Source organism: Henckelia pumila, unplaced genomic scaffold, assembly GCF_033568475.1.
Source record: "Henckelia pumila isolate YLH828 unplaced genomic scaffold, ASM3356847v2 CTG_461:::fragment_3, whole genome shotgun sequence".
NCBI lineage: Eukaryota > Viridiplantae > Streptophyta > Magnoliopsida > Lamiales > Gesneriaceae > Henckelia > Henckelia pumila.
Genome location: NW_027331831.1, coordinates 15,383,492 through 15,408,216, shown reverse-complemented (window position 1 = coordinate 15,408,216; position 24,725 = coordinate 15,383,492). Strand labels below are relative to the sequence as shown.

Genomic DNA, 24,725 nt, shown 5'->3' with positions numbered 1-24,725 from the left:
AAGTAAAGCCTGAAATTGCAATCATATGCAAATGTTGTGCATGAAATCATGAACATCTGAAACATGATAAATTTGAGACGATAATGGACAATAACAGCCATTTTCAGGAAACAAACGTCATGCTGGTAGTCGTAGTTCTTACCGCAAACCAACTGCAATAGCTCATAAGTTCATCTGTGTCAATAAACTTTCTTCTAAAGGCCGAACCTTCCAAAGACAGGGGTACGCGTTTTAATTCGATAGGACGCAGAAGAGCTGTCTTTTCAGCAACCTGTAGTGTTTTAAAAAACAAGTTTTATCAGCTTGCCCAAGCAAAACTATGTTGCGACAACTGATCACAAATATGATATAACAAAATATAATGGAAAATAAACTGAAATATATTGATTAAAATAAGGAATTACAATGATAAAACCCGGAGAAAAGCTCTGTCCAAGAGTAAAACCCATTTGTTTATGTATTCAAGATAACAAGAGAATGAAATGGGACCCAGAATTTGATTTTACAAGATTGATTCTATCTGATACAGGCACACGGTGGGAATCCAAAGCAGATCAGTCGAAACCAGTCTGTGTCCAGAAGTAGTATTCAAATGATGAACACATACAACTGGTTCATCATTACCCTCAAACAGAAGCCAAACAGGACCAATATTTGTGGAAATGAACAGCAAATTAAAATTGCTGATAATGCTCAAGCCAGGATCGAGTTCATTTTTCTTTAAACTCACATATCAGTAACATGAACTGGATGTACATTCAATGATTCAAATAAAGAATCTTAGCCAACCGCAGCCAAAGTTGCAGAGCCATTTTAAGCAATGAGCTACTATTCTTCATGACATCAAGCTACCAAAACGGACACATATAGTGATAAATAAACTTACATACACCATAAAAATAATTCCAGAAACAAAAAATGAGAATGTAAACATACCAAGTCGTCATCTCCTCTTCAATTTTCAAATACAAGTAAACTGTCCACAACAGATTCAAGTGACAAAAAACTAACTCTCTATTAAATAAAGTGGGCAAGATCATTGATGGTCACTCCTATCATGCACTAAGAATACATTACGAAAAACTAAAAATTCTGGTTAAAGAGTTTTAAACAATTGTACTTTCAGCTATGCCCTCGAGAACCAGAGCCATATTCAATTTTCATGTTAGGTAAAAATTAACATCAAATTCTTTGTATTGCATCCGTACTCCTTGATTCCCCGAAAATCCAGATTCAAGTTTTCTTAATTTCCAAGTAACAAACTGTTGGTCAAACTAGCTCGTTAGGCCTGAGGAGAGGATCAGAAAGGAAAACCAAGAAAGAAAATCAAGAATGTCTCCACGTGATAGGAAAAATGGCAAAAGTCTCCACAAAGACCCATCAAAATCAGCACCTAATTCATTTTGCTTCTGGGTCACACAAAAGTATAACAATTGTCAACATCCAAACCATAATAGCTTTATTTAGCCTGAGCTACAAAAAATTATAAAAATTGAGAACATATGTTAAGATCATCGACTTGAGTCTAACTCCAACTCAAAAGCTAGCTCAAGAGAGATGATTGTCCAAGTCTATAATAGAACTCCCAACACTTAATCCAGCCGATGTGGAATATCTAACACATCTCTCGCGCCTAGAAATGAACAACTAGAGCGTTAAGTTTACAAAACATTAGTGGGTGGCAACACATAAAGGCGGGAATGGACCCTAATACCATGTTAAGATCATGGACGTGGGTCTAACTCCACCTCAAAAGCTAGCTCTGGGGAGGAGGATTGTCCAATCTAATCTCTCTAACTCCCAATGACTTAATCCAGACGACGTGGTACATCTAACAACATCCAAACAATAATTTAAGCTTTATTTAGTTTAAGCATAAAAAGAGGGTCAGCATCCCATAGAAGTATTTTGAATCACCTTTCTCCAATCTACAAAATCAACGAGATCCTCATCCATTGTTTCTTCAGCAGAGATACGTAGTATTTTCTCTCTTTCCGATTGTGTTGGCCGTTGAAGTTGAAACATTCTATCCATCCGGCCAGGACGCTGCAATGCGGCATCAATTTGTTTAACATTTCGAGTGGTAGCCATCAAAACTACCCCATCTTGTTTCTCAAACCTGCAACATTACAAGCTCATGAAGGACAGCAGGTGAGAAATAAAAGAAAATTCAATATCGATTTAGGTGCTCCAAACACTTCTCCCTGAAGATGATCTACTCGATCTCCAATACTACGATCTCAACATGAATATTGCTACCTCAACAAATACCTCAATACGATCAACATTTGAAAAATACACAATTTATCTGATATGTAAACTTCTTCAGTTCCTTGGGCCCAGTTGAACACTGCATAAACTTGCTGGGAATCCATCTAAAAGGTTATCCATGCGGATGTGGTATGTAACTTTATAAAGTTCCCAAATTAGGGTCCATTATACAAATCTCTAGAATTGAATCCTCTGGTGTGAATAAAAATTGGAAAAGAACCTTTTAGATCCGATCATGGAATATGACCAATCGAAACATGAAAAGACCAAAATTTAATATATGTTAAATGAGCGATGAAAATAACCTATAGTTAAAGGCGAATCACTAGGCAAAGCAACAGAGACACACGAAAAAACATTAACATTCCAGCCACTAGTTTGGCTTCAGAAATGCTGATTCCGCAAATTAACAATTTTCTTAACAATAAATTATACTTGAAACTTGCAATAACTCATAAAGTGTAAAGTAATAAGATGTAATATTAAGCTCACGGAAGAATAAATTCTTGTGCTGAAAACAGTACATCAAATTTGTGTAACTTGCCAAGACGATTTAAAATTAGTCTTTGCAAGGGTGAAGGTTACAAGAATATAACTTATTATAAAACATTAATAAAAAAGCAAAATGCTCTCATCATAAATTATTGCAGTATTAAAAGAGACAACAAACGAAATACATACCCATCAAGTTCCACCAGAAGCTGATTGATGAAAGCCTCATGGTCCTGCTTTTTAGTGTGAATGAATTTGCCACGGACTCCAGCAAAGAGGTCAAAATCTTCCACTAAAATAATGACAGGAGCCTGGATACATGATTATTTCATTCAATGAAAAGTTGAATTGAAGCTAATGATAAATATTATTTAAGAGTACAGGTTTTCAATTAAGTTATAAAAAGATTGAAAAGGAAAATAAAAGAATATCAGCAGGAATGTGCAGTGGTGATGAGAAAGAATTTTCATGTCGATGGGTACAATAGGATGGATGCCATAGATCATTAGTTGCATTTCCGGTGTCTCGTAAAATTTCATTAATAGTAACTCTATCCTAGAAATATCCTTGACCCTTTTTTTATAAAAAACGAGATCATATTAATATATAAAAAGAACATGTAATGATTACAAAAAGCGGATAAGTTATCACCATATGTAGTCTTTAGAACCCACTATATATATCAACAAAATATAACAGTCCAATCTCTGATTAAGTGTAGAGTGGAGAACATAGCAAACTCTTTATAATTCCTAATCCACATAGAAGCCCGCAACTTGATCTTTTCCCAAAACATATCTCCCGATTCTGCTTTATCTGCAAAGATTCTTTTGTTCATTTCCAACCAAACATGTCAACAAATACAATGAATCACCGTCGTCCAAAACATTCTCCCATCCTACCAAGGCCATGCCATAGATCACTTGCAAATAAATCCTTCTCTGACCTCAGAGTTACCCACACGAAACCAACTCCTCCATAGCTCTATACCAAAAGCCTCCGGTGAATGTACAGTGAATGAAAATGTGGTCCAGTGTCTCCTCCTCCCGCCGACAAAGCACACACCAACTTGGGCATAGAGCACAAGAAGGCTAACGCTTTTGCAATGTCTCACAGGTTGGAAGTTTTCTGCACAACAACCCACAAGAAAACTTGTACCTTCGATGGAATAGGCATTTTCCATATAACACGAAAAAAGGGGAACGGAGGAAATAATCTTTTCCATAACATCTGCTACATCTTTCGGTATTCTAAACAGTGGGTGTCAATTCGGGTATGTCGGGTGCGTTCGGGTCCGGTTGGCGAAAATATTTCTAAAAAATTTCTCAACCCGAACCCGACTAACCCGAACCAACACGATTTATTTTTATTTTTTTAACACAATAATTAAATAAAAATTCAAAACACACAATAATAATAGTAATATTTAATTTAATCACATAATAACAAAATCTAAGCTTATATATCATTTAAATTTCAAAGTCTAGTTGTAGAAAATTTAAAGTATACTTACTACAAAACATAAAAAAAAAATTTAATTTTAAAAAATAAAAATTGTACAAAATAAACATTAAATGACGAAAATCTATTATATCAATATACAAAAAAAATTTCAAACATACAATGTATAAAAATGTAGCAAATCTTTCTAAATTTTATATAAAAATAAGAATAATAAAAATTTTTGTGTCATCTTGGGTCAACCTGGATCAACCTTGACCCAAACCTGATTAATCTTTTCGGGTTAGCAAATCTTATTAATATACAATAAATTTTTTCAAACATACAATGTATAAAAATGTAGCAAATTTTTCTTAATTTATATAAAAATAAGAATAATAAAAAAATTTCGTGTCATCTCGGGTTGACCCGAACCCGATTAATTTTTTCGGGTTAGCTTTCGGCCTACCCCCTGTAGACAGAAACGTCTTCTTCCAACTTGCTAATTTCTTCGACATCTTAGACAAAATAGGTTCCCAAAATGATAATTTCAGCGGATTACCTCCCAACGGGTATTTAATAAGCCAGAATCCCTCCCACGACCGATTTCTGCCACCAATTCAACCACCTCTTCTTCTTCACAATTAAGCCCCATCAAGGCATTCTTATCTAGATTAATCTTCAGTCCTGACATTTGACAAAAGGACTTAAGAATTTTCACCAAAAAACGCACCTAATCAGCTTCCTTAACAAAAAAACAATGTATCATCCGCAAATTGAATGTGAGAAATCTCCACCCTTTCTCAACCAACTTGCACTACTTTGATAAGCTCCAAAGATTTCGCCTTATCTACCAACCTGCCCATCACATCTGCCAGCAAGTTAAACAAAAATGGTGACAGTGGATCACCTTGCCTAAGACCTTTTTCACCTTTAAATTTTCCATGAGGTTTTCCATTAATAAAAACCTCCGAGAATCACACATTCGAGACACAACCCTTAATCCACTTTCTCCAGCTCACCCCAAAACCTTTCTTAAATAATACAAAATCCAAGAACCTCCATTCTGCATTGCCGTACGCCTTCTCAAAATCCACTTTAAACACCCACCCTTTCTTCTTTTTAACTCTCAACTCCTCAACCACTTCACTAGCTACAAGACAACAATCCATGATCTGTCTGCCTTCAATGAATGCACTTTGACTTTCTGCTATCGTGGCTTGCAAAACTTTCTTCAATCGAATCGCCAAGGCTTTAGCTATAATCTTATATAGGCTTGTTGTCAAACTTATCGGCCTGAAATCTTTAACCTTAACCGAGTCCTGTTTCTTCAAGATCAAACATATGTATGTTTCATTAGTGATTTTGTTGATAATTCCCCCCCCTCATAAAATTCTTCCAAGACCCTAATCAAATCCCCTTTAACAATCTCCCAACACCCCTGATAGAAAGCCATTGAAAATCCGTCCGAGCCCTGAGCCTTTGATCCATCCCTATCGAAAATTGCCGCTTTAATCTCCTCCCCTGAAAAGGGTCTCTCCAATTCTAACCTTGTCTTTCACCATTGGCACTCCATTCCACCCCTTCTATACCCCAACCCCCTGCCTCAGATAGATGTACAAAGTTTTGAAATATTCCCCTATGATAGTCTCGATCTCTTCCCCCTCCGAAGTCGATGTCCCATCCTCCTTGACTAATTCTGTAGATCCCTGGCCCTCACTTTCTTTCTCATCCAAAAGGATAATCTTATTTTCCAGCTCCGCGCATCTCTATCCTATGTACTCAAATACCTTTTTATTCCACTTTTTTAGATCACTTTTGATATGTTTCAGCTTCATCATAAATTTGTCCTTTCCAACCCTGATTATTCCACCATGATGCAAAAGTTTGTTTAAATTCCTTGACTTACTTCCTCATAGAACATGATTCATCATAATATATACATTAATATATATATATATATATATATATGTATATATGATTCAGTCACATATGATATTTTTCATCTGACGCTCAAGTAAAAAAAAACTAAAGATAGGATTTTAAGAATCGTAATTTCATAGATATCATTCCAGTCAAAAATAGAGTAAAGTTTGCTGCTTAACAACATCAAAGTACGAAAGTAGATATGTTAATTAACCCCACTGAGATCATGACAATATGAAAAGCTCACAAACCTAGTCAAAATAATTTAACGAACGGGACAAAGCCAATAAAATAATATGAAAATACAAGTCACCAGATCTCGGGCTGTTTGAAACAGTTCTCTAACATTTGATGAACTTTGGCCCACCCAAAGACCAGCTTCCAACTGCTGGGCTTTCACTTCAACAACAGGGACTTTTGCTTCTGCTGCAATTGCAAGAGCTAACGATGTTTTACCTGTTCCTCTCTCACCCACAATGAGAACACCCTGCGACACATGAGATTAAAATTCACAGAAAAGCCACAGGCAGTGAGCATCCATATAGAGCCATGGAACAATATTTTATAGCATAAGATAACAGAACCAAAAGAATATCGACACTGCATTTACTTTCAAGCTCTGAAAATGACAATCATACTCAGAATATTTACTATAATCACAATTAGAACATCGTGGCAGTTTAAAATTCTGAAGCCCATAAAAAAAGACAACCCTCGCTCGCCGAAATATTGCTCTAATCCATTTGAGTTGAAGAGGTTCAGGGTTATGTTAGCACTTTTGCAGAAATTGCAACAAAAGAAATGGATAGATTGAATATAGATGGCAATGGCAGTGAGTACTTCTGAAACTTAAGGCAGCCACACCTCTTCTTGTCTTAGTTTCCATTGTATATTGCTGAGAAGAAAAATATGTGCTCCACTATTATGCCACAAAAACAGAAATTAGGACATTAAATTTTGGTGGTGGCGACAACCACAGTAAATGGCATCACCGTGGCCTTGTATTTATTCCCACCGTTCTTTCTTTATACCATTAGGATCCAACCAAGGGCCATGGTGTGATGTGAAAAATAGGAGAATTTGGGGTCAAGTGAATGTTACTGATATTTTCTTTAAGCAAATGAAAAAATGAAAGCTTACACGAAGACTAAAAACCTAAATCTATAATATATATATATATAGTCAAGTGAATGTTACCGATATTTTCTTTAAGCAAATGACAATATATATAGTCAAGTGAATGTTACTGATATTTTCTTTAAGCAAATGACAAGATGAAGAATTATACGAGGACTAAAAAAACCTAATTGTATAATATATATATACATATATATAGTTTTGATCTCACGCACCCTAGTGTACAGGATTTTTGTGAGCGAGCACTAAAACCCACTAGTGTGTTTTAGTGATTTTTTTTTGTTTTTTTAAAAACCACTAAAACACACTAGTGGGTTTTAGTGGTAGCTCACGAAAATTCTGCACACTACGATGCGTAGAATCTAATAAGTTAATAGAAACATGAAAATGTTCCACTGCCATGAATGTAAATATTCGTTAGTTGGAGCGTGGACGCTTGGTAATTCAATTTTTTTTTTTTTTTTGATACAGGAAACGAAATTATATTATATATACGAATCAACTATTTTTTTTGATAAGAAACTATAATATTATAGATAAAATGAGATTACTTAGAATACAAAAAGTGGACCAGTGGTCCACAAAAGCTAACTATTAATTACAAAAAGCGAATAAGATATCCGCGCACATAGTCCCTACAGCTCAGAACATATTAACAACATCTAATGGTCCAATCCCTAGCTAAATCTGAAATCGATAATGTAGTAGACTCCTTTTGCCTCCTTATCCACGTGGATATCGAAATATTAATCTTTTCCCAACACTCCTCCCCCTATATCATCAAACATCCTTCTATTTCTCCCCAACCAAACCGTCCAACAAATACAGTGTACCACTACTGTCCAAAAAATTCCACACAAACCCCCCCCTCCCCTCGTACCAAGGTCTCGACCAAGATCAGTACCATATAAGTCCCTTGTTGTCCTCGGAGCAACCCAAACCAGACCCAGCTTTTCCAAAGTTCTGAGCCATAGACATCTTGTGAAAGGACAGTGAATGAAGATGTGGTCCTGTGTCTAGACGCATGCTAATTCAAATTGCAAAAATATAATATGGAGAGAATAATATGGTCCAGATTTCCCCCTTTTTCTAGACATGAAAATTACAAGTCATAAATCAGAAATATCACCAGCACATGCATAAGAATATCCCGTAGATTATTATAACAGGGGTCTAAAAAACTGCATCTGCAAACAGGTATCATGAATCTGTCGTTAGAAACATAATTTCAGAACAAGAGACCACTGCCACATTTGACATAACAAACATACCCGAGGTGCACGAGCTCCCATCTCTCGAAATGCGTGAGGATTTCGTAGAAATGCCACAACTTCGTTTATTTCTTCTTTCATTGATTCGACACTCGCAAAATCTTTTAATCGTATGGGAGGGTTTTTTATCCTCTAGGATTAGCAAAAGGTAAAACATATTAGTATTTTGATATAAAATATCCATACATCACGAGAAAAACTGAATACATAAATTGGGTATGCAATGATAACCTTCATGTGGTCGAAGGCAGTGCTAATTGGATCGACACCGGCCCTTTTCTTTCGTTTTATTCTCCTCATCCTGAACTTAAAATATGCTTTCTGCAAAATTGCATTAAAATAATAATAAAATAACTGTCAATCGCAACGAGCAAAATAACTAATAGACAGACGCTTCTTGATAATTATTGACTGGAGAAATACTAAGCCCAGCTATTTCTTAAACATACACAGCGAAGACAGCTAGTCATCTAGATTAAGATGGAGTCTTTGTCTTGTCAAAATATCTGCTGTCACCATTTGGGCAGCAATTTGGGGTGGCAAAATTATCCTCAATTGCAACAGTAGAAGTGTAGAACATATCCGCATGTAAAATGATCAAAAGAAGATGAGTTTAAGGAATAACAATAACAAGCCAACACTTGGGACATGATTAGCATGCAGAAATGGGCTGGAAATGAAATAAGCATTTCCGAACTTATTTCAAAACAGATTGCTGGTATATTTTAGAATTAAGAATGTTTTCCCTTTGGTTTGCCCAAGTCCAATCTTTCATTTTTTTTACTTTCTGATAAAATTTTCCTCATTTATCTATATTTTTAACAAAATAATCCTCACAATAATGATGATGATCAAAACAACAACAACAATAGTAATAGGAGTATAGGACTGGCAGTAACAAAAAACAATAATGATAACAACAATAAAAGGAATAACATAGTAATAATAATAATAAAATAATGGTAATTACTGTTAATTATTTATTAAAGGTGGTTCAGTTACTAATATAGTTATTTCCCTTCCAACCATAAATTTCAAACCACCAATAATAAGATTGAAATAAAATAAGGAATATAATTTCATTCTTTACAATAGCAATCACAGGAAATTGTAAATTTTTATAATTTTATTCTCATCCGCATTCAATTCCAAAACTAATTTTATTCCTACTTGTTTTCATTCTTGTATTACAATTGGAAAATGTTTCAGATGCAATGAACAGAGTCATAATGAACTGTCAGTTAATTATGTAGAAGAAGGTGGTGGTGATGAGAGCAAATGATTGAGATGATATTTATGAGGCTACCAAAATTGAAGGAGACGAGGGAGAAGCGTTAGCATGTATTGTTCAACTCCTACTGCTATCCCCGCAGAAGCAAGTTTTTTTCTTTTGTAAGAAACGATAATACATTAAATTTAAGAAGGATAATTACAAAACTGGACAAGTGGTCCGTGCAACCTAACACCCAGATCTGAACATATCAAAAGCATATTAAACTTCAATTCCTATATAAATTTGAAACCGAAAATAACTTAAAGTCTTTGTGCTTTCCGATCCAACTAGGGGACTGAAATTTATCTTATCCCAAACACCCTTCCCGCGTCTCTTCCAAATTGTCAAAAACCATCGTATTCCTCTCCAACACAATGACCAACAAATACAATGAACGACTGTCAAAAAATTTCTACCCCTCCGACCCAGTTCGTGACCAAGATCAGCAGTAAAAAATCCTTCATCGAACTCGTAGTCACCCAAACCAAACCCAACTCCTCCAATGCATTGAACAAAAGATAGGTTGTAAAAGGACAATGAATTAAAATGTGATTTTGAGTCTCCATCTCTTGCCGACATAACACGCACCAACGAACCTCAAGGACAAGTTTTTTTTTTTTTTGAAGAGGAGACTGATGAAACACATTAAACAAGTTTCCAATTAATGCTAATAATTTTCTATTATATTATTTCAAAAATTATTTCTTTAAGTTACATGATTGCATTAGAACTAGAAACCTAATTGCTTTATAACTATTCTCAGTATTATCTAATCGCATTGGAGTTATTCTTGTATTCCATTTTAGTCTCTACCATTCAATCTTAATAATTATCTTAAGAGCCACTGCCCATCTTCTATTATTATTGACGTTTCAATTCATTCAAACACGTTCTATTTGGCAACCAACATATAACAAGCAAATAAATTGAGTATCTTCAAGATAGAAAGTTACCACTCTCCCCAACTTCCGTATGTTAGGATCTCTTCTCATCGGGCCAAAACCAAGAATTCTTGGAATCTTCTTCTTCATGTATCGAATCACATGAAACACCACATATCCATATATAGAGGCTCTAATTAAAAACCAAAAATACCACTGGAACTCATCTGTTTTCCTTGATCTAAAGTTTGTTTCAGCCTCAGATTGCCATGTCAAATACCATGTTGAGCCAACTGACATATCGGAATACTCTGGCCAAGCCATACCTAACCGCATCCTCAACTGTGAAAAAAGGTAAGAATCCATTAAAAATATTAAGGATATAGTAAATCGGCTATGGAAAGAAATGGAAAGACAGATCAACCAGAAGTTTATTTGAGTTGGTTGCCGCAATGACAATGAGCCAATGAGGAATTACCTGATAAGGGATAATAAACTCCAAAACAGGGAAAACAATCATCATCATTATGTCATCATTGATATTTCTTATTTTTTCAAGGGTCCATTTCCTTGCATGTGAAACATTGTTGCTACTCCACAATCCAGTAAAGCACTGACGACACATTGTCAATATTAAGAGAAATTGTTGGCTCAAATCCAACTCTGAAAAAGGAATCCACATCAGCTGAACTGCAGTTGGTATCCCAGCCGCAACCATTCTCAAATACAATGCATCAAAACCCCCAAAATCTTCAAACAGCATCTCAAATTCCTGTCGTACACTTAATAACATGATAAGACTCAAAAGAAATCACTAAGGAAAATCAATTGTGGAAGGAAGGAAAAGTAAAGCACCAACTTTGATGTCTACGAAAAATTCCTTGTCATTCCCCTTAAGTGTGATATACATGGCAGACCAATCATGTCTTATTCGAGCACCCTCCACTAGTTTTTTTGATACAGCATAAGGAACGGCTATTGGATCCAATTCCCACCTATTCCGCTGCTCGTTAAACCAACTCCTAGAAGTCACTCTATCCCGATCCAAAAGAATGTGTTCCTAAAATTGACATGTCTCAAATCAGGTAAGAAATAAGAAAATTCACATGATGTCATGTACAAGACACAAATTTGGCATATACATGCAGAGAAAGCATTGGAAGTTAATTAAGGATAGTTTAAACTCCCCCACTGCTTTTAACTGATTGGTTCTGCAAAGATTAACCAGTTTTTCATCACATAATACCAGAATGCAAATGCCATCGACTTCACATTGCAAACATCAACCAGAGAACCAAAGACCATATTTTGGGCGCCTTGAAATTTCTACCTCAATTTCTTTCAAAATAGGGAAGAAAGATTAATCCATAAGAAAGAGTCAAATAGGATGATTGATTAGTCTCGAACACAAAGGGGAAAAAAAAGAACCAAGACGATGCTCATCAGGTGTCCTACAGCTCGCAAAATAACTAATTGCCTATTTCTCTTAGAAAAGAGCTACATATTTGGTTCGTTTGCATAGTTAAGCCATGTAACACATCGAATGTTGGATACAAGTATGAAGAACTTGGTTTGTGTTAACCATTTCTACAAAGTACACATTTCAGATAACTACAAGTGAATTGCTGCGAGTCTAGCTTACAGACCCTACTTCGATGAGCATCACAGGAAACAAATGTAATCACAACTGACTCTGAGGTAATATCATTGCACACAATCTGGTCCACATATTGTTTGAATGGTCTACAGATGGGTACAATAAACTCATCTAGTAGGCTGTAGGCTGATCATTATCATAAAATGAGTGCAATAAACTAATCTAGTAGGCCGATCATTTTCATGTGGCGAGAATAGACGCAACTAAAGAAATGTGTGTAGCGCCCAAAAAAATGTGTGCATTTCTACACGAACAAACTATTTAACAGGATCGCAAAACTATATGAAAACCACTCTATGATTGCACAAAAACATATTTACATGAAATGATATTTACCTGAATGAATTTCATGTTTTACAACTTAAATGAAATATACATACAATTACTAATCAAACAAAAAGGTTACTTGCAAAAACATAATTAACCATATTAGTTACATTCTTCAAATGTTTACCGCCATGCTAACGATGATTCAATGAGAGTTGTTTAGTACATTGCAAAACCTTTGTTCAGTTTTGCACAACTAATTAATATTGTAAAAATTCTGCACCTGCCTTTATTTTAAAAATTATAATTGAAATAATTGTTTAACCATTCTACATCATATAACAATCTGGGAACCAAATTTAGGTCACTAAAAAATTGCTAGCTACTCAGATTTAGCCATTCCCTCCTTGCAAATGCTGCTACATTAACTTCAGGAATTGAACTCAAGTTCTTCACTTGGACTACTTTTTAAGCCAAATGGATGCCTATGTATTCAAGCAAGGACGCCCTTGGTGTCCAAAATGCCGAAAGCCCAATCACACATTGGATACTTGTTGGAGAATTCATGGGAAGCCCACTGATTGGAAACCAGCTCGAGAAAGAAGAGCAAATGCTGCAGTAACGGAAGATCAATCCCATGATTCCCAGCCTTTCACAAAAGAACAACTCAATGTACTCCAAAACTGTTCTGCCAGAATAATTCCGCGCCATCTTCTTCACTGGTCAGCACTGGTAATGTTGCACATCGAGGTAATTCCCCGTTTGCTTTGATTACGCAGCTCGAATTATCAAACAATTGGATAGTTGACTCCGGTGCCTCAGATCACATGGCTGGAAATTTGGAACTTTTTTCTACTTTCAATCTTTGTAAAACCGCCCAAACAGTACGCATTGCAACTGGTGCATGCTCACGAGTGGCTGGTTATGGTTCGGTTCAATTAACTCCAGATATTTCCCTCCAATCTGTATTATTCGTGTCAGATCTTAATTGCAATCTGTTATCAGTGAGTAAACTCAACAACGATATCAAATGCACGTCTAAATTCTATGCTGATTCTTGTGTTTTCCAGGATTTGGCATCGGGGAGGACGATTGGCAGTGCTGACCTATGTGCAGGATTGTATCTTCTGAAGATGAACACCTCCAAGAGAACCCTGACCACCACCAATTCCTACAATCCTTCATTTTCTTATTCTGTTTTGACTTCAAATTCAAATAAGGATGGTGAAATTTTGATTTGGCACTATCGTTTAGGACATCCTAATTTCTTGTACCTTGAGAAATTGTTTCCATCCTTGTTCAATAAAAATATGAATTCTAAGTCTTTACAGTGTGATATTTGTCAATTGTCCAAGCATACACGTTCCACTTTCATGCCACAACATTACAAATCATCTAAACCTTTCTCCCTTATACACAGTGATATTTGGGGCCCCTCGAATGTGACAAATATTAGTGGCACTCGTTGGTTCCTATTTTTTGTCGACGATCACACACGTCTATCTTGGGTTTTCTTAATGAAAGACAAATCTGAAACGGCCAATATTTTCAAACAGTTCCACACCATGATTCAAACCCAATTCTGCACCAAAAGTTAGATCTTGCGCACAGATAGAGCCCGTGATTATTTCAATTCCGTCTTGGGGGGTTACCTACAATCCCAGGGCATCATTCATCAAAGTCCATGCGTCGACACACCTCAACAAAATGGGGTTTCCGAGAGAAAAAACAGACATCTCCTAGAAGTTGCCCGGTCCTTATTGTTTACAAAAAATGTTCCTAGGTGCTATTGGGGGATGCCATTCTCACAGCCACTTATCTCATCAATAGAATGCCTTCTAGGATCCTTAAATTCCAAACCCCTGTACAAAAATTCCTTCAATTATTCCCCAACTCGCATCTACTTTCTGATATCCCACTCAAAGTATTTGGATGCACCTCGTTTGTCCATGTCCATTCCCATAACCGCAATAAACTTGAACCACGGGCTATTAGATGCATCTTCCTTGGATATTCTCCAAATCAGAAAGGTTACAAGTGTTACTCTCCAACACAAAAAAGGTTTTACACCTCCATGGATGTTACATTCTTTGGAATGACCCCTTTTATCCCAACTCTCTGCTTCAGGGGGAGAAATCCAATGCAGAACCGAAAACTTGGGATCCCATCACACCATCCATATCTTATCTCGAGCCAGCTGCTATAATCCAAAATGAACCTGAGCTGCCTTCTTCTCGAGTAGCTACTGAGCCATCTTCTGACCCAGTAACCAGTGAGCTACCAGCCTCTAGTGGTCCACATCCCACTCAACCAATTCAGGTGTACTCTCGAAGGAAAAATCATCAACAGAATATCCAAGGTCCAACACTAACTCACACTGTCCAAGACTCTTCCAAGCTGCCAAACTCAGGTACCCTTGAAAACAATACTCATGTGTTGGAAAATTATTTGGATGATAGACCCATTGCTCTAAGAAAAGGGGTTAGAAGTTGCACTCAACACCCCATTGGGAATTTTGTCTCACTTGAACGTTTTTCTCCAACATATTGTGCATTTCTTTCAAATTTAGACCAGGTACAGATTCCATCCACTATTGATGAAGCTATGAATGACCCAAAGTGGAAAGCTGCTGTGTTTGACGAGATAAGGGCTCTCGAAAAGAACAATACATGGAAAATTTCTGATCTTCCACTAGGAAAGAAAACAGTTGGTTGCAAATGGATTTTCACGGTCAAACACAAGTCTGATGGAAGTATAGAAAGGTTCAAAGCACGACTTGTAGCCAAAGGGTACACGCAATCATATGGTATTGACTACCAAGAAACGTTTGCTCCAGTAGCGAAACTCAACACCGTTCGAGTCCTCTTATCAATTGCTGCCAACTTAGATTGGCCATTGCACCAACTTGATGTGAAAAACGCATTCCTTAATGGAAATCTTGAAGAAGAGGTATACATGGACATTTCTTCTGGTTTTGCATCAGCAGGCACAAACAATAAAGTGTGCAGATTACTAAAGTCACTTTATGGTCTCAAACAATCACCTAGGGCTTGGTTTTTCCGATTTGCTAATGTCTTGAAGGGGGATGGATACACTCAATGCCAAGCTGATCACACTTTATTTGTAAAGCATTTGGGGAAAGGAAAGACTACAGTACTCATTGTTTATGTAGACGACATTGTTCTTACAGGGAATCACGAGGAAGTAATGTCTCATGTGAAAGCTCTACTCTCGAAAGAATTCGAAATAAAAGACCTCGGACACCTTAGATATTTTTTGGGAATGGAAGTAGCAAGATCATCAGTAGGAATCTCAATCTCACAGCGAAAATATGTTCTAGACCTTTTGAAGGAAACTGGTATGTTGGGATGCAAACCAGTTGACACTCCCATGGATCCAAACATCAAGGTGGGAACAAATATGGATAGTCCTCCAGTAGACAAAGGGAGATATCAAAGGCTAATAGGCAAACTTATATACCTGTCACATACGCGACCAGATATCGCATTTGTTGTGAGCGTTATTAGTCAATTCATGAACAACCCTACTGAAGAACACATGGGAGCTGCATACCGAGTGTTAAGATATCTAAAAGGTACTGCTGGAAAAGGATTACTCTTTAGAAAAACGTCCATCAGAACTGTTAAAGTTTACAGTGACGCTGATTGGGCCGGGTCTCCAACAGATAGGCGTTCTACTTCAGGCTACTGTTCATTCGTATGGGGAAATTTGGTGGCATGGCAAAGCAAGAAACAATCAGTGGTAGCTCGTAGTAGTGCGGAAGCTGAATTTCGATCTTTAGCTCATGGAATTTGTGAAGGAATGTGGATCAAGAGACTGCTTAATGAGTTGAAGATAGAAGGAAATCGTCATGTTGAACTTATGTGTGATAATCAAGCAGCAATCAGCATATCCAAGAATCCAGTTCATCATGATCGGACCAAACATATTGAAGTGGATCGACACTTTATCAGTGAGAAGGTTGAAATGGGAATTGTTGAGCTGAGTTACATTCCTACTCAATTACAAGTTGCAGACATTTTGACAAAGGCCCTTCACCGACCTATTTTTGAGGAATTGTGTTCCAAGTTGGGCATGTTGAACCTATATGACCAAACTTGAGGGGTAGTGTTGAATATTAAATATTAGATGATTATCAACTATTTAAGATTAGATAGGATTTTATCTTTATACATTTGTATTTTAATTCTTTAGATTAGGATAATCATTATCTTATTGTATTCCTTAATTTCAGGTTTCTAGTTTTTTTTTTATAGGAAACTATACTATTATAGATAAAATTAGATTACTAGATTACAAAAATTGGACCAGTGGTCCACAGAAGCTAACTATTTTCCAATGCAAACAACGGCACCTATCAAACTAAATCAAAGTCGGTTTCCAATCCCTATACAAGTCTAATATAGCCAAAGATTGAAAATTAGAACCCTTGTGAGCCCACATGGATACTCTCAATTTGATCTTGTCCCAAATTTCATTTACTGATTCTTCACTATCTTCAAAAATTCTTCTGTTCCTCTCCAACCATAACGACCAACACACACAATGAACCACTATTAACCAAAAAACTCTCTCTTTCTCTCCAAGCCGAACTCCTAGATCAAAAGCATAAAGGTCTTTTGTTGAGTTTGGGATTACCCAAGATAATCACAATTCCTTGAGAACAAGGTTCCACAAGGAGCCAGAGAACGGGCAGTGTGTAACCATATGATCCTGAGTCTCTCCCCCCTGTTTGCATAGCACACACCAGTTCGGGCTAAGGGAGATATTCGGGAGCCTCTTTTGCATCAAATCACAAGTAGGTAATCTTCCCAACGCAGCAGTCCATGAGAAAACCTGAACCTTTGTCGGAATCGGGGCTTTCCAGATTGGGTAAAAAAGAGAGAAGCTAGGGAATCGCTCCTCTAGAAAGAAAGACTCGAAAAAAAGACTTTACCGAAAATACGCCTGACCTGTCCCACACCCATTTCCTCACATCCTCCGCTCCCTCTATTAAGTTTACCCCCCTCAAAACTTCCAGCAAGTTACCTAGCTGGCCCAATTCATCATCCCTCAAATCGCGACGAAAATGCAAATTCCAAGATATAGAGTTAGAGGAAAAAGATGGATCTCGACAAAGGAAAAAAGAAATTTGTCTATTGTGCTCCCTAGAAATCTGAAAGAGGTTAGGAATGTATTTGAGCAGATACAACACCTACATCAAAATTCACAAGCTTTCTTCACAAATACGTGGAATGTATTTGAGCAGATATGAAAATTATTACAATACTAGAAGGATATTTTCGTACCATAGACGTAATATTATTAAAAAATGGTTATTTAAGTGCAGTAACAACGTGTATTCAACAACTCGTCTTGGCAAGGGTTAAACGTGCAACTATATATAAAAGGTTAAGGGTTGGGATGCCTGTTAAATTTTCACATGGATGAAGTGCATATTTTTCAATAATTGATAGGGGAGTTTAGTGCAAAAAGCTCCTAAAGTTTTTACTTAATACAACAACATTACTAATCGACATTGTATTTTTGTAATATACTATGTTTAAATTGCATAACAATTTAGGTTTGGTTTCTAGAGAGATATAAAACAAGAAATTGCATGATCATATAAATCGGAGCAATATCACATTTTTCAATTCAAAATAAAATTTAAAGGGCTAGGCTACTTAAGAGGGGGAGAGACTATATGATCACCTACATAACATGTGATAAACAACTCATATTAATCATATGCCATATAATCATTTATATTGAAAAAAAGACCACTTCTAGAAGGTGCATGAACGTTTATTGTATCGCAGGCATTTTTTCACTGTAAGCAAGTAAAAACACTTAAAGTGCACGTAAAATTCCAGTGATCTAAAGAAAATTTCAGAAAACCTTACCTGTCTTTCGGCCACATACTTTTTACCTAAGTCGGAGTCCTCCAATAAACTTCTTTTTAAGTTAGTCTTAACTTCATCTCTCCATTTCTTCCAACCGCTAAGTAAATGGAGGCCTACTGCTTTTGGAACTATTACCTCCTTCCTTCCAAACATCCACTTCAACTCAATATCCGGAAAATCCTTGATAACCTCATCTGCGGGTGTGATTTCAATATAACGCCTTTCTTTACCATGTTTCTTCATAGACTTTTTAATGCGATCTTCGAGGTTCTTTTGCATCTCCTTTGAATCCCTAAGCACTTGTTGTATCCGAAGAGCAAAATCAGTCGCATCTTGATATGAAAGATAACCCCTCTCCTCATTTGTCAGAACGCTGGGTAAAATTATTTGCTCTTGTAACTGCCTATGTGCATGTTGCAATTCTTTCTGAATCTCACCTTTAGAGAGCTTCGTAGCAGGGGCTGCCGAAGAACTGTGACTCCAAGAGACCAAAAGCAGAATAAGATGCAACAGTTGGATCAGAACCTAGCTACTAGAAATGCAATGCAACCTATCACTCCTATGAAGATTTTGAAACTGCAAACAGCGGCAATTAGCACCTAATATGAAAATATTGTTCCTGAAAACTTGCATGGGAAGAGATCATAGAAGTTTCAATGATTAACAAAGTACTTATACCAAGCAATGTAGTAGGCACGCCCAAGCGCAGGTAAGAAAAAAGACCATTTGTTGCCCAAAATGTAAGGTATCAAAAAGGTAAATTCACAGGAAAGTCAATGCATATCATTACAGCTACCAACGCACTTAACAATATAAAATAAGCTGTTTAAAGTTTCTTCTTCCATCGAAGACCTGGGACTAATGAGGTACGACATTGATAGCCTCAGACTCAAAGTCAATGCATATCATTACAGGTACCAACGCACTAATTAGGACTTGATAGTTCCTACTTTTTCCCCATTGGTTTTTTCCCTAAATAACAGCGTGTTAAATAAATTGTGAGGCAGCATACTTTGGATACATACTTAGACATATTGACTCAAAATGTTTGTCGGGCAATTTACCCCCCTTTGTGCATACTTACCATCCACCCCTGCTTGTAATCCCGAAAATATGCAGAGTTACAAATTTCATAATTTGGTTTTTTCTCCAGAAAACTCTGAGATTGCCGATGATGGGGAAAAAGTGAAGCAAAATAATTTTAAATAATCAGATTTTCGTTGGGCGCTCTGATATTCTAAACCAAATCAAGTTTCATAAGATTAGATTCTCCTCGAGTTTTGATATCCTAAAAGTAAGATCTTCAACAACATATTGGAAGCAAGGGCAATAAATGGCAGACAGCTCATTTTGAAGCCTGACGTTGGAAACTGAACTTGACGCAGGCAACCCATTTTGAATTCTTCCAGAAGCACATGAGCATTTGGAATTCTAATAGACACCAAAACTCTTAGGATACCAGAAGGGGGGGAATGGAGAAAGGAGACATGTTGTATTCCTGATATAAATGCCAAAATGAAGGCCATACAAAACATCAGCAGTGTAAAGATGGTACAATAAAGTTGACAGGAAATGAATTAGTAGCATACATTGAAACTAACTTACAATCACTACAGACGTAGATATGTATACACACATTTGTGTAATAATAACTTGCTGTCAAATTACAAATATATAAAGGACATTGAACCAACATTTTAGCAATCACGCATTATCATCAGCGATCATTTTCTTGGTAAATTCAACGAAATGACATTATCACACTTTATTAGTTTAAAGCAATTCATGGTTTACCTCTGAATGCCACGCTTCCTCATATCCCTCGTAAAGCCCTGTACCAATGCCTCACACTCTCTCTCAATAAACAAGAGCTCCCTCACGCCAATGCTTAGGGCCATGGTTTCCTTCCTTGATATCAAATCCTCAATCTCATCAATCCTTTCCGATATGTCATTGTACTCTTTTTCCCAACTCATCCTTTCCTCCCTCAACTTTTGAATCTTTACACCACCACCTTTGGCTTTCCTTAACAAACTCTCTTCCTCCCTCTTTGCCTTAAATAATTTCTCAACTATTTCCTCGGATCGGTTCATCAGCTTATCCTTTTCCTCTTTCAAAACTTGCAACTTCGCATAAAGATCATTCATTATCTCTTCTTGCAACGTCCTCTTAGTAGCTTTAACCTCCTTTAAGCCCTCCTTGACTTTCGTCAAAGAATCCTCATTTTCCGATTTTTTCGACTCCTCTATCATCTTGAGCAGCCTACCCACATCTTCCAACAACCTCCTAGTAAAATTCGAGTACTCATGACCCTTTTTCTCATTCTCTTTGCTCAACAATAATTCGCTCGCTACAGGTGAAGAGACAGCGGCAAAAACTGGCTTCTGAAACCCAAAAACAGGACAGAAAAATCCCAGAACAACACATAACAACGCATAAGCAATGGGTTTGGCAACTTCGAACCCATGCTGTTCATTTTTATCAAGTTTTGTAAAACTATATGGGATATTCAGCTGTCGGCCATTGCTGCCAACCATATAACAACTAACAACAGAAGACTGAACATATCTAAGCGGAACAGCGTGCGTGGTGTTTGGAAACGACCGGAATCTGAACGAGTGACTTCCGAAGCGAATGATTTTGGGATTTGGCCTAGCGGAGCCATGAATTTCGAAGCAGAATAGAGGATTCTGAAGGGGTGAAGTGAGAGCATTGGGATTCATGAGCGCATTTGGTGAGTGAAAGAGCAGCAAATTGCGAACTCCGCCTTTGCTCAAAGAGATAAGCCCCGGCCAGGATTGCTGGGGTTTTAGGCCGCCTTCTCAAATCTTTCGCCTTTTTACCAACTCGGATTGGAAATAAATAAATAAATGACAAAATTTTTAAAAATGATAAAAATAAATTAATTAATTAATTAATTAAGTAATTATTATTATAATAAATAATAAATAATTAATTAAAATATACCAAAAAACAAATAAATTTATATATTCCCATTCCAAAAGCCTTCAAGACATATTCTTCAAAAAAAAATCAGTTTTAATTTTATTAAATTTTTAAAAAATAATGATATTTGGATGGTGAAATCGTGTTTAAAAAACAAATTAATTAATACATTCTCATTCCAAAAGCCTTCAAAACATATTCTTCAAAAAAAAATTCAAAATTCAAATTTTATTAATTTTTTTTAAAATAATGATATATGGATGGTAAAATCATGTTTAAAATCTGAAATAGTCAAGAAAAAACATATACGTTCCAAAAAACAATGGAACAAAACAAAAATATAACATACGTGGAAGCTAAAGTTGAACTATCTCTTAAGACAAATTTTCATCACACATAATGTTTGTGAAATTCGACAATCGTCTACAACGGATTATGTTTTATGATAGGAGTACTTGAAATCACAAAATCGAGAGAATCTCTATAAGTTTTTTTAACTTTCGTTTATGAAGAACAAAATTTATATGTGGCAACATGTAAGAAATGTAATAATGTGTTCTCGAGTTTCTGGTTGTCTAAAAAAATATCATTGTGAGGTATGGTCTATTTATATATTTCAATGGGTTGGAGAGTCATTTCACGATTAGATGTATCTCTAGGCTTGAAATTCAATATTTTCTGTCAGATCGGGATCTAATGGTATAGAACACACCTCATTTGGTGAGCCACAACCATTTGATCATATCTCTTTATCAAATTCGATCTAATGGGTCATTTTGAATTGAATGGTCCATATTGCGTATCTTTAGGAGGACTACATCATTTGGATGTAAAACCTAGATTTGACATATCTCTACCAACAGCCTCAATCTAACGGTTTAGATTTCATCTCCTTGTTGAAAATCAATCCAATCCATCTGATCATCATCCAACGGTTATGATCGCACCACCCACTCGTGAATCACCATGTAGTGACTCGGTTTTGATATTGACTTAAATACTTATTAAATATTATTATAATACCATTGATTGATCGCTTCTAAGTTTTTAGTTACATTTATTTTATGTTATCTACACTCTACTTAATGTGAAAAAATGTATTCACAAATGGAGTGAAAATAACAAAAAAATTATAGTATAAATAACAACTCCCATCAAGTTTAGGTAATCAAACATCAGATAATTCGTAACCACCGAAGGTCAGTTTGGATCTTCCAAATGGTCCGGGTCTTTCGAACCCACCTGGCCAGAAAATTATCAACACATCCAATGAGGATCAACACGTACCAATTTGGAACTTTCGGACCTACGATCGGAGCTTCCAATCTCAGACTATAAATAGGTCATGTGAGATTCATAATCTACACACCAACTACATAGTTTCTCTATATTCTAAATAGTATTTTAGGATATTTTTGTCCATTTTTGAAGGTCAGCCGAGTTGCAAAGAGACTTCAAAGTAGACGACGACTCGATAAGTGATCAGCGAAGTAAGCATCCCCAAAGTACTAACAACGGAAAAAGCCTTAGTAGTATCCGGGGAAAGAATATAAGAATTATAAGTAATTTTTAGATAGTAACGCCATTTTTTTAGTTGTAGTTCCTAGGCCTTGAGCATAAGCATTCCAAGACTGTTGAATTAGAGGTACGTAAGTACTGACTGAAATGACCAAAGTAGTATACATTCTTATTTGTGCATCTTTGTTGTCATTCGATACATATTTTACCACTTTGTTACTTATGTTGCATATCATGTAAGCATGTATTCTTTGAGATAAATCTGAACTAATAGGGCCGTTCAGCCCAATTTTTATTGGATAGTATGGGTACCTGGAGCCACCCATTGAATCGAAAGACCAGCATGAAATGGTGAACCAGAACATTGCATGTAGTGACCCTGCATTGAATCACCTACTAACTGGAAACTAATAGCATGCATTAAACTTAATAAGCAAAATGCTTAACAGAGTAAAACTTGCGGAAACATAACCCGAATTCACATAGCTTAGTAAAACAGTCACAAGCTTATTTCAGTAGTGATACAACCATATCGAATAAACTTTAAATAAAATTGTCTAAATTATTATACAGCTAAACAAATCTTGTTGCATAAAAGCCCCTGAAAAGCTCCGGCTCCCTAGTCCTGCCTCGAGCTACCGGCTCCGTCCATCATGCGACCTGCCCAGTGGAATAGGGTGTCCAAGATAATAACTAGGACGTGAGCGCTAACGCCCAGTATATAAACATGAGTAAACATATGTATATAATGCATGCAACATGATGACTGGTAAAGGGTCATCTGAAAAAGTCATGCTCAGTACCGGCGCCACATGAGTGCTGCCACCGCACGGATTAACCTCTGGGTGCAACCACACTCGTCTAGTACATCAGAGTAGTCAGACATATATGTCCCCGCCGTCGCGATACTCTCAGTGACATTGAAACGACCCTGACTCAACATAAGTAATAATTAAATAAAATGCTGATTTTTCAAAAAATTTTATAAAAATTTCGGCATGACCTATTTATTTAAGTGAAAACCCGCCTGTATCAGACAGCAAACAAAATAAAATGAAATAAATAAACAACCGACGACACAAGTAAACTAAACCGAGAAAAGAATGAGAACCCAATGAAGAGATTCGACATAACAAATATCCAAAAGTATTTAAAAATCTAATGTTTACATGCCCAAAACAATTCTAACTAAACATTACATATACATTTGACAAATAAGCAAAATAAATGCTTCAAAACATATAAATTCTAGTAACTATGCGGAAGACGAGCATAGGTCGGAGGGATGTGTCGTGCCCGCATCGAAGTCCACTCGATAGTCTTGCCCCTCGATCTAAATGAAATATTGCTCACCTGGAAACAATAAGTGTAGTGAGTCTAAAAGACTCAGCAAGAATATGGGGGGATGTCGAGTACTACGTAAATACAAGCACACACAGATTTAAAATAGCATATACTAAAAATACTTTTTTTTGTGCCCTTACTTTAAACAAAATAGACTTCTAAAATGAGAGAACAAGAATATAACATATGCATGGCTAAGTCATAAATAATCAATGTAACTGCATAAACTATGCTGAAACATAGTCATAAATATTTTGAACTGTAACTGAATAAACTGTTCTGGAACATAGACATAAATATTTGAACTTAGATCCTTGAATTGTGACTCTGTGATTTTAATCATGATCATGGCTGTAGTACACTATGCCGCAAGAAAATCAGGATTTCTCCCAACCC

General features: G+C 36.3%; 1 protein-coding gene across 1 annotated transcript in view; it reads right to left on the bottom strand.

Moving 5' to 3' along the window:
• LOC140871492 (probable inactive ATP-dependent zinc metalloprotease FTSHI 5, chloroplastic) overlaps window positions 1–21,353 on the bottom strand; it is a 48,262-nt gene extending 26,909 nt beyond the window's left edge. The window contains exons 1-11 of the mRNA XM_073274023.1: window positions 20,316–21,353; window positions 18,522–18,993; window positions 11,551–11,751; window positions 11,170–11,463; window positions 10,764–11,033; window positions 8,769–8,858; window positions 8,538–8,669; window positions 6,443–6,616; window positions 2,953–3,074; window positions 1,918–2,119; window positions 143–271 (exon numbers count right to left, since the gene is read on the bottom strand). Coding sequence (XP_073130124.1) covers window positions 143–271; window positions 1,918–2,119; window positions 2,953–3,074; window positions 6,443–6,616; window positions 8,538–8,669; window positions 8,769–8,858; window positions 10,764–11,033; window positions 11,170–11,463; window positions 11,551–11,751; window positions 18,522–18,993; window positions 20,316–21,244 — 3,015 coding nt within the window. The 5' untranslated portion in view covers window positions 21,245–21,353. The remainder of the gene's footprint in view (window positions 1–142; window positions 272–1,917; window positions 2,120–2,952; window positions 3,075–6,442; window positions 6,617–8,537; window positions 8,670–8,768; window positions 8,859–10,763; window positions 11,034–11,169; window positions 11,464–11,550; window positions 11,752–18,521; window positions 18,994–20,315) is intronic.
• Window positions 21,354–24,725: the final 3,372 nt, after the last annotated feature.